General features: G+C 36.8%; 1 protein-coding gene across 1 annotated transcript in view; it reads left to right on the forward strand.

Annotated features, from left to right (window-relative positions):
* LOC121024879 (MICOS complex subunit MIC27-like) overlaps positions 1–7,900 on the forward strand; it is a 63,636-nt gene extending 55,736 nt beyond the window's left edge. The window contains exon 8 of the mRNA XM_040467181.1: positions 7,341–7,900. Within this exon, the coding sequence (XP_040323115.1) occupies positions 7,341–7,429 (89 nt within the window). The 3' untranslated portion in view covers positions 7,430–7,900. The remainder of the gene's footprint in view (positions 1–7,340) is intronic.
* The last annotated feature ends 3,243 nt before the right edge of the window (positions 7,901–11,143 follow it).

Here is an 11,143-nt window from a genome sequence, read left to right on the forward strand (position 1 = left end):
TATTGTGTTCCCTGTTCTCCGGGGCCTGGTGTTTCCAGGAGTGTCCTCCCTGTGCTCTATTACTATGTCCTGGCCACTTTATCCTTTAGGACAGTTGTCTGCAGAGGCTCTATTTGCCTCTTGTGGGCAGTGTTTGGTCCCTGGTCTGAATGTGGCGAGTTTTAACTAGGTGTGCTCTGGTGTACTTGTGAAATGAGACCTATCACCACCACTGCCAGAACTGAGGACCTGCAAATCTCCCGGGGTGGGAGACTTAGTTGGGTAGGGGTTGGGGCTGGTCTTCTGGGGGAGAGGGCCCTCTGCTCTGGGACTGAGGCAAGTATGCCTAGGAGGGGTACTTCCACCAGGTGTGGGGGCATGGCTTGTTATAAGTAAGTTAGGTAGTGAGTGTGGGGGATGTGTTAGTTTCTGCATTTGGCTCTGTGCATGTTGAGGGGCCAGGGTTTGGGGAGTTGGTGTCAGTCAGTTCCTTTGTTTCTGGAGGAGTCTTTCTGTGAATGCTGCCTCTCTTGAACGGGCTCTGAGATGAGCAAATAACCACTGCACTGTGTGCCCCAGGTATTCTTCAGATTGTTGTTTCCACACTGTATGTCCACAAGCTGTTTGCTTTGCCTTCTCTCCAAGAGCAGCTCCAATGCTTCCAGGCTCTCCTTGAGCCAAGCCCACTGACCTTTAGGACTCAGGCTTTAAACCACACTCATTGGAAGCACTCCTAAAATTTGGGCCCTCTCACTTTCCAAGACAGTTTGCTATGGGGATTCATTTTCCCTGTGCACTCCTCTGTGTGTTTGTCACCCTTCTCTGAGACTGCAACAACCTGCCCACTGTAGTGGTCACCATCTATTTTTCTTCTAAACCTCATCTCCACACTATTTACTTTCTTTAGTGTGGTCTTCTCTCTACCTTTAGTTGTGGAGTTTGTTCTTCCAGTCTTCTTGTCAATTTATGTGGTATTTAGGATTATTTGACAGTTATCTAGTTGTATTCATGGGTTAAGGTAGGCCTAGAATCCTTCTACTCTGCCACCATCTTCTCTGTTTCAGGATGGTTTGCAGTTTTAGACTCTTTTTTTTAAATTTTTTTTAACGTTTATTTATTTTTGAGACAGAGAGAGACAGAGCATGAACAGGGGAGGGGCAGAGAGAGAGGGAGACACAGAATCTGAAACAGGCTCCAGGCTCTGAACTGTCAGCACAGAACCCTATGCGGGGCTCGAACTCACGGACCATGAGATCATGACCTGAGCCGAAGTCGTACGCTTAACCGACCAAGCCACCCAGGTGCCCCTAGACTCTTTCTGATAATCCACAGTTGATCATATTCCCACAAGTATATAATATATCCCGTCAGCTTTCTAAACTCCTGTCAATTTCAGAGTATCTTTGTAGAGATGAAACACATTACACCTTAACAGTGGCACCGAACTGTCCCTAGTCAATGTTTTTTCTTCACACATCTGGATTCTGGAACATTTTACCCACTTGTAATGGGTAATGTATATGAAAATCATTCAAAGTTCACATGTAGAGGAGCAAGATTTGCCAGTACTATTCATCCTTATCCCTTATCATATATCATTCAGAGTTGATTACACAGAATACTTTTTGGGTTCACCATTTTGACATTTCACATGCAATCCTAAAGGTCCAAGACATAGAATACAGTAGTAATTAGGAGCACAGATTTAAGAATAAGACCTGGATATGAATCCTAGATCCAACATTTGCTAGTTCTGTTACCTGTGGCAAATTATCAAATATCTCAAGCCTGTCCCTTCATCCATAAATGGGGGATAATAATAGTGTTTTTCTCACATAGTTGTGAGGATTAAATGAGATGTTGCATGTAAAGCACAAAGTACAATGTCAACCACATGCTAAGGTCTCAGTGTGTTAGAAAATATCATTATCATTTGCCTAGAGTAATTAGCCATTTTGCTGATAAACAAGATTATTTCCATTGAGCAAAGTTTGGGAGCACATTATTTAGCTAGAGAGCCTAGTCATAGCTACTACTTACCACTGTACAGACTATGTTGGGTATACTATTCAATTATATGTTGTGGCTCTGAATATGAGTTCATTTGTTCTCTGTCATCCATATACATTTATAATAAAAATTATGTTATTTTAGGAATAACAAATTAGGAAATTTGGTTACATGGACCTCTGAAATCTGATGAAAGCAGAATGAAATCTCTCTCATTCTCACAAGATTAATGTCCCTCTAAACCAGAGGTTGGCTGACTATGGCCTTTGTGCTAAATCTGGCTCACCATCTATTTTTGTACCTTCCACAAGCCAAGAATAGTTTCTACATGGTTTAAATGGTTGAAAAAAATAAAAACATTCCAAATAAATAAAAAATACATTTTTTGAAAAGAGAACATATGAAATGTAAGTCTTAGTGTCTGTAAATAAAGTTTTATTGGAATACAGGTCCACTCGTTCATTTATATATTGACTGTGGCTGCTTTCATACTACAGTTGCACAATTGAGCAAAGGAGACCTTACGGTTTACAAAATCAAAATATTTACTCCAGCCCATTGCAGAAAAAGATTGCTGATACTACTTGTAGAAGGATGAGGTGTGCCATAAATACACGACTCATCTCCCCCTCATAATATTTGCCAGATTTTCTATGGGACAAGAGACTAAATAGCTAAGCTCCAAACATCTGAAGGGCAAAACCAAATTTCCTAGTCTTTTATAGCAAGGGAGACAGAAACTCATCAGGCTCTCAATCAGCACCTTTGGAGTGCTATACCTGAAGAAAAGAGAGGAACCAGAGGTTGAGTGACTCTTATTAACACTGCAACTCAGCTCAGTGTCTGGATTAAGATGATAAGTACCTTACCCTTCCTTAAGAGGAAAAGGGTCACTTCTCTGGTAGAAGATACCATGCTTTCTATGTCCACCATATAAACAAACAAAATATTAGTCATGCAAAGAAGTAGGAAGATGTGACTGACAAACAAAATAACAGCAAACCCACAGGTGATCTAAATATTGAAGTTAGCATAAAAGGACTTTAACTGTGATTAATATGTTAAATAGAAAACAAGAACAAAATAGATGAAAAAATGGAGATTTTCACAGGAATTGGAATCTATTTAAAAAATCAAGCAGATATTCTAGAAGTGAAAAATATAGTACCTGAAGCTAAGGACTCCTTGGATGGATTTAAGAGCCAACTGTGTAAAAGAGGACAGAAGTAATGAACTCAGATACAATTCAATAGAATATAGCTAAAGTGAGGCAAAGAGAGAAAAAAAGAATGAAAGGAATAGAACAAAGGGTGAGAAAGTAACGTGCAGTGACTAGTATGTTTAAGTATTTCAATTACTGATGAGCTGAATGCTGAATATGATCTCAAATTTATACAAAAGAAACAAAAATTGAATTTTTAACAATCTTAACTTCACTCAGGAATTTATTAGTGATCTGTCCCACTTTTTGGTACCTAACTGCTTGAAATATAAATGAGATAATATGTGAACTAAATTATCAGTGAATAGATAACACCTAAGGGCTTTTTAAGGCACTAATTTATTTTTATTTTATAACTTTAAATATCTTTACTTTTTCCTGTTTGTTGTAATGCCAGCTCTTTTTTTAAAATGTTATCTTGGGGCGCCTGGGTGGCGCAGTCGGTTGAGCGCCCGACTTCAGCCAGGTCACGATCTCGCGGTCCGTGAGTTCGAGCCCCGCGTCGGGCTCTGGGCTGATGGCTCAGAGCCTGGAGCCTGTTTCCGATTCTGTGTCTCCCTCTCTCTCTGACCCTCCCCCGTTCATGCTCTGTCTCTCTCTGTCCCAAAAATAAATAAACGTTGGAAAAAAAAAATTTAAAAAAAAAAAAATTAAAAAAAAAAAATAAAATAAAATGTTATCTTGTTATTTGAGAAAGAGAGACTATGAGCAGGAGAGGGGCAGAGAGGGGGGTGAGTAGAGAATTCCTGAGCAGTCTCTGCAGGGTGAGCCCACAGAGCCTGATGTGGGGCTTGAACCCACAAAACTGTGAGATCATGACCTGAGCTGAAATCGAGAATGTGACACTCAACCGACTGAGCCACCCAGGTGCCTCACACCAGCTCTTTTTTTTTTAAAGTTTTATTTAAATTCCAGTTAGTTAACATGCAATGTAATAGTAGTTTCAGGTGTACCGTATAGTAATTCGATACTTCCATATAACACCTGTGCTCATCACAACATGATACCACCAGCTTTTTAAAAAGTCTTCTAAACAACTTTATGTATAAAAACAACTTTTTATGAAGGATTAAAAATATGATAGATTGCAAAGAAAAGGGTTAGGGGATTGAGATTCAAGAAGAGTTTTATGACTGCTAATCCTTTGGGAAGACAGGGAGCCCTTGATCAGCTCAAGGGGTGAAGAAATTTCTAAGAGCAAAAGATGTAATCCTTAATCATTCAGAAAAGCAGATGAATCTTTTTTAAAAGGCAGAAAACAAGTGACCTACATTAAGTGGTTCTAAACCAGAGGGATCCATGTTACAATTACTGAAGTTGTTTTTTTGTTTGTTTGTTTTTCCTAAAATTCACTCTGCCTAAGAATTATAAATTAGAATCTCCAGAGGTTAGGCAGGTGGATTGTAGGAAAAGCTCCAAAGGCATTTCTGTATGCATATTTCTTGCCTGACATAAGGTATGGATAAATTAAAATTTTGAAACTTTTCAACAGATTTTGAGAGAGAGAGATCCAAATGCAAAGGGGCCTTTCAAACTTGGGTGAGCTGAAGCTTTGGCTAGACTGTAGACAAGAATATATATTAAGGAAGTAAGTAGAAGTGTTAGAGAACTTAGTCAACTGATGGGCATTGTTTAGCAAATTAGGCACATTCAGACTTATATAAAGTAATTATTTGTCATATGCTTACTATATTATGTCTGATAAGAAGAAAACTCTTAGTACACTTTTCACTCATACTGAGCAAAGGCGGCGGTTAAAGATACAATGAGAAGGGAGCAGGCAGAACCAGTTTTTTAACCTTTTTTGTGTGTTATGGACCCCTTCTCAGAATAATGCTTTCAAATGGATAAAAGAAAATACATGGTAGTATATAAGCTCCCTTAAAGTTATTTAACAACAGTATCTAACATATATAATAAAAGCCATAGTTTTAAAGTTGTGCTAAGTACAAATATTTCAAGATATTTGCAACTGCAGCATGATATGAAAATATTTATGATTTCTATTAGTGACAGAATCTAAGGTCATGCTAATACTGTTGTGGTTTGTTACCTTCATTCATTATTGAAGAAAATGTTCATTTTCAGTCGGAGGTTAATGAAAATAAAGACAAATTTCCTACATTTAAATTCATAGGTAACATGAACTTTATCCACAGACCGCCAAAGGGACCCCATGTTAAGAATTTCTATCCAAAAAAGAAAAAAAAATTACTATCCTATGGAGAACTGTATTAGTGTATGGATAGTGATTACTTATGATCTTTTTAATATATGTGGTGAAGTTATATATAGATATATCACACTTTATGAAATAGAAAAAGTTTCTTAAGAAATAGGCATAAATGATTGTATGTAAATCTATTTCTCCCCTTTGTTTTTATCATAAAACTATAAATTCCTCTATGGGAAAAAGATATGTTTCCCAAATGTAACAAAATTATTTTAAAATAAATCATTTTGAAAAACATTTAAAATAAAAACAAGTTTCTAAAAAAAATTAAAATCTTATAAAGTAAATATAAAAATAGTTGTTTCTTGTCTACTTGCCATGCCCAGTTGTTATATGCAGAACTTTGTGTGTATTATTATACTGAATATTAAAAATAATTGTGTGACATTGTTACTGCTCTAGCCCCCTTTTTACAGGAGCCAGGGTTGTTGTGTTAGAGAGTCAAACTAACTTGGATTCAGTCTTGGCTCCACTTATCAACTAAGTGAGATTAGTCAGTTTTCTTGACCTCTCTAAATTAAAATGTCCTTATCTGTAAAACAAGGATAATATAAAAATATCATCTGTCTCATGGTGGTAATATGAGATAATGAATGAAAATAATGTAGTATCTTGTCTGGCACAATATCCGCTTATCAAGCTCATCATTGGTCCACATATTGCCAACTCTGGTACATTTTCAATCTCCATCTTATGCAGTCCATCAGTAATTTTTAACACAGAAGATTACTCCCTCCTCGTTGAAAGAATCTCTTCACTTGGCTTGTCGGATACCACTTGCTCTTGAGTCTCTCACTTCACTTGACTGGCTGTTCCTTCTCAGCCTTCTCTCATACATTCTCCTAATTTTATTTAACTAAAAAAATTGGAGTATCCACAGGGCACATTCATCAAAGGACCTCTTCTCTGATGCTCTAGATGATCTCATAGTCCTGTAATTTGAATGTCACATATAAATTAGTACTATAAAATTTATAAAGCAGCCAAGGCCTCTCCTGAGCTGTAGAGACTCACATTTCCAACAGATTACTCAACATTTGTACTCAGATATCTAGTTAGCAATACAAATTTAACACATCCAAAACTTGGCACTTCACTTGCCTTTCCCATGCTTCTCCCACATTTTTCCCTATCTCTGTAAATGTCAACTCCATCCTTCTAGTTTCTCAAGTTAGAGTCTCTCTCACATAGCATGTTCAAACCACTTAGGAAATTCTGTCCATTCTACCTTTAGAAGTTACCCAGAATCCAATCCCTTTTCACCACCTCCACAGCTACTGGTCTGCCTGCTTCCACCCTTATTTCCCTATAGTCTCTTCTCCCCACAGACAAGAGTAATCTTTTAAAAAATACAACATCATGTCACTGCTCTGCTCAAAATTGTCCATCTAGCATTAGAATAAAAGAGAAACACTATAGCTCTGTGTGGCTTAGCTTTCTTTTGTTTTCTGATCATATCTTCTATCATTCTCACTGTACCCACAATTACCACATCTTACCTAGTCTGTTCCAGCCATATTGACCATGTTGTGTTTCCTCAGACATTCATCAGATCCACTATACTTGCAAGGTATTTTCCTCCAATATCTACAGGGCTCACACCCTCACTCACCTCCTTCAGTTCTTTGCTCAGTTATCACCTAACTAGAAGGCCACCCTGTTTAAAATTTCAAATCATTCAAGCACTCTATATGCCCCTCCCTGTTTTATTCTTTTGCATAGCACTTACTATCATCTGATACATCTTTTACTTAATTTATTATCTCTCTTGCCCAACTTAAATGTTAGGTCGATGTTGACAGAGATTTTTCTTTTATTCATTGCTGCATTCCCAGTACCAACAATAAATTTGTGAAATGAATGACTAATTTTTTTTTCATTTTAATACTTTATCAGGTGCTACACAGTTTATGCCTGACCCCAAGCTCATGGATCACGGGCAGTCCCATCCAGAAGATATAGATATGTACAGCACTAGAAGCTGAAATAGTCTGCATAGAGAACTACAAGATGTGTGAAGTTGAAAATAATGATGAAAAAATCACGTAAAGGGTAACTGTGATACATAGAATATAACCTAAACCAAGTTTTTCCCGTACATCTTCTAATGTAATGTACAGTTTGACTAATCACATAAGTGATTAAAACACAAACTGAATTCAATTCAAACAATATTAAATGATTGACAAAGAGGCAGAAGTAGAAGTATTGGGATGCATTTAATGATTTTTAGCGGTGTTTACAAAAATAGACTAAATATATAAACACTGATGAGACTAAAATCTGAGCAAATATGTATGTGGGCACATAAATATTTATACAGATACACATATATATTTGTTTTACCTTTTTGAAACTAATGTCAGCTAAATTAGAATATTGTGTGGAAGGATGTGTTCCCCACTTTTTCATTTCCCAGACCTGGAATAAAATATTCATATTTTATGACGCTTGGACTTGGCTTCGTCTCTTTGTTTTATTAATGTTAACTCCTCTTAAATGTACAAAAACACCTCTATTTAAGAAGACCATATTCTACAAGAGACCCCAGTGCTGCTTAGCAATCTTACTGGCTCCTTAGGTGGTTTCCTATTCTGTTCTTCAGGAGAGGTACTACAAACCTTTTATTCTCAAGTCTCCTGTACCCACCAAAGATGACTGTCTCCTATTACATACAGGGAAAAAAATTAGCTATTAGACATGACCATTTTCAACTAATTCTCCACTACCTTCAAGACTTACCTTTTTTTCAGCCATATACCCCCCTCATTAAGGCTAATATTTATTTGTGTTCCTGATCTCATTCTTTCCCATGTTTCCCAGTACCATATTCCATCCTGTTTAATCTTCAGTCTTTGGTTTCTCTTTTCATTTGTTTATTTTCCTCAGTCTCTAAATAGCTTCAGATAGTCTTTGTCCAAAAACAACGGTAAAATTAAAGTTTATTTATTTATTTTGGGAAATAGAGAGCATGCGGGGTGGGGCAGAGAGGAAGAAAGGGAAAGAGAATCCCAAGCAGGTTCCACACTTTTACCGTGGAACTCAGTGAGGGACTCGAACTTAGAAACCATGAGATCATGACGTGAGCTGAAATCAAGAATCAGACATCCAACCAACTGAGCCACCCAAGCACTCCAACAAAAACCTTTCTTTGACCCTGCCTCTACTTCTCAAGCTATCTTTCCTTTCTCTTTTCTATAATTTTCATACATCATAAAAAAATAATTAGTGTCACTTTCTTCTTCAGTTTTGATTCCATACTAACTTGTGATCCCTGGCCTCTATACCTATTTGAATTTTCTGGAATTATTGACTCTTGAACACTCCCTCCTTGAAACTCACTCCTCCCTTTTCTCTCTGTTTTTCCTGCTTATCTTGTCATTCTTCATCATTCTCTTGCTCTGAATCCCGTAAATGCCGTGGTTCTTCAGGTTGCATTCCTAGTCATCTTTTCTCATTTTATGTGATTTCTCATTTTCATTCAACATACTTCACTGGCTTCAGCCACCATTTATATTTCCTTACCATTTATATTTCCAGCTCCCATATTTCTCTAGAGCCATAGACCTATTTTCTAGTTATTTATTATTGCATCTACCTTACATTCCATATATATCCCCAATGTGAATATGCTTAAAACTAAATTGTCTCTACATCTCTCTTATTTATATGTTTTTCAAATCCACTCTACATTCTCTACTCTTCTCTAATCCTTGCTCCCGTTCAAGTTTTCATCATTACCTTCCTGGATTGTTACAATAGCCCTCTATCTGCCCTTCATCAGTCTTGCTTTCTGTCACTTCAGAATGTGTTCTGTTTGCAGGTAGCAGTAAACCAGTTAACAGTAGCTTAAATAAGAGTCTATTTCAAGTATGGAATTAGACAGTACAGGGTTAGTTCAGTAGCTTATTAGTGACATCAAGAATGTAAACATTTTCTCTTTCCACTCTGCTCTTTAGTATGTTGATTTGTCACCTTATATTCATAAAATGGCTGTTGTTTCTCTGGGGAGCACCTACACATTCAAAATAGGAAGAAAAATTAGGATAAATGTACTAGATGATTCTGACCCTCTATTATCAGAAAAGTAAATGCTTTCTTTGAACTCCTCTCAGAATTCTTGTCTATATCTTGACCAAAACTCATCATGTGGCCACACTTAGCTCAAGGAAAATTGGCAAATCATACTTTTTTTCTGTGGTGAGGAAGGCAAGGAGTAATGGATATGGAATGGGTGTTGAGTTTCAGTTAACATATAGTGTCTGCTACCCTATTCTTCTAACTCATCAGTCATAATATTATGACATAGTTGTCTTCCTAACAACCATTAGGGTTAGTTGTCTCTAAAATCTTCAGGAACTCATTATTGCCTATACACTCAAATCAAGACCCCTAAGCATGACCTACAAGGCCCTTCATTTATGATCCCAGTTCAACTTTAATCCTATCTTCCCTTTCCTCTCCCACCTTACTGCTAATCTATATTTTATCTATAATGCTATATTGCTTGCTTCTTGAACATGCTTTGTTAAGTTTTTTTTTTTTTTTTTTTTTTTTTGCCTATGCTGGTGTTTCCTCTTAGAATTTTTTTTTTGGTCTCATCTTGTTCCATATTCCAACTTCGTATTCATCCTTCAGACGTTGTTCCAGTGTCACCTTTCTCAATTCTCCAAGGTAGGATTTAAATGCTCTCTATTCTACATACCTTTATAGAAATGGTGTTTATAGCTGTGCCAACCCATCCAATTTATTATAAAACTAAAACTAGTTTAGTATTTTTTCACAGACAAGATACCTTATAGGTAGGACTGACTTATCGTTGTGTAACTTTTATGCCCATGAAATAGCTAGTACATAGTAAGAAGTCACATGTTTTATGCTGATTGCAATACAGGATGCGAAAGTAATTATAATTCTATCAAAATGCTTATATTCTACTAGAAAGGAAAGAAACGTATGTATATACAGTGTTATATGTAGTTTTTTCCCCAAGATATATACAACCAAAGAGCTATAAATGCTCAGAGATAAAATGTTGTTCTGAGATGATGTTAAGGAGGCAGTGGTACTTGAACTGCTCAAGGTAGGGAAATAGTTCACTTACAAGTTTTCATAAGTAAGCTCCTCAAAATTTAGCTTCAGTATTTTAAATGAATTTTTTGTACCTTAAATCGTTTTACAATCAAACGAATCCATATTTCATCAAATCTAAGACAGTATTTACCTTTTTTCTTAAAATGATGCAAGTTGATCATTATACTTATCCCAATTTCAGCTGTGTTAAAGATGTGGAAATACAAGCATCTTAAATTTAGTGAGATATGGTAGGTAAAAAATATCCTAATGCTAAGTATAAAGTGATTTTTTTTTAAGTGATTCTTGATTTATCTGCTCTTTTGGATCATCAGCTCTGCTACTAGTCATTAGTATATTAGTTTGGATAAAGAAAGGAAAGTTGAGGGGCGCCTGGGTGGCGCAGTCGGTTAAGCGTCCGACTTCAGCCAGGTCATGATCTCGCGGTCCGTGAGTTCGAGCCCCGCGTCAGGCTTTGGGCTGATGGCTCAGAGCCTGGAGCCTGTTTCCGATTCTGTGTCTCCCTCTCTCTCTGCCCCTCCCCCGTTCATGCTCTGTCTCTCTCTGTCCCAAAAATAAATAACGTTGAAAAAAAAATTAAAAAAAAAAAAAAAAAGAAAGGAAAG

The sequence above is a fragment of the Herpailurus yagouaroundi genome, unplaced genomic scaffold, assembly GCF_014898765.1.
Source record: "Herpailurus yagouaroundi ecotype Mexico unplaced genomic scaffold, PumYag 67294, whole genome shotgun sequence".
Classification (NCBI taxonomy): Eukaryota; Metazoa; Chordata; class Mammalia; order Carnivora; family Felidae; genus Herpailurus; species Herpailurus yagouaroundi.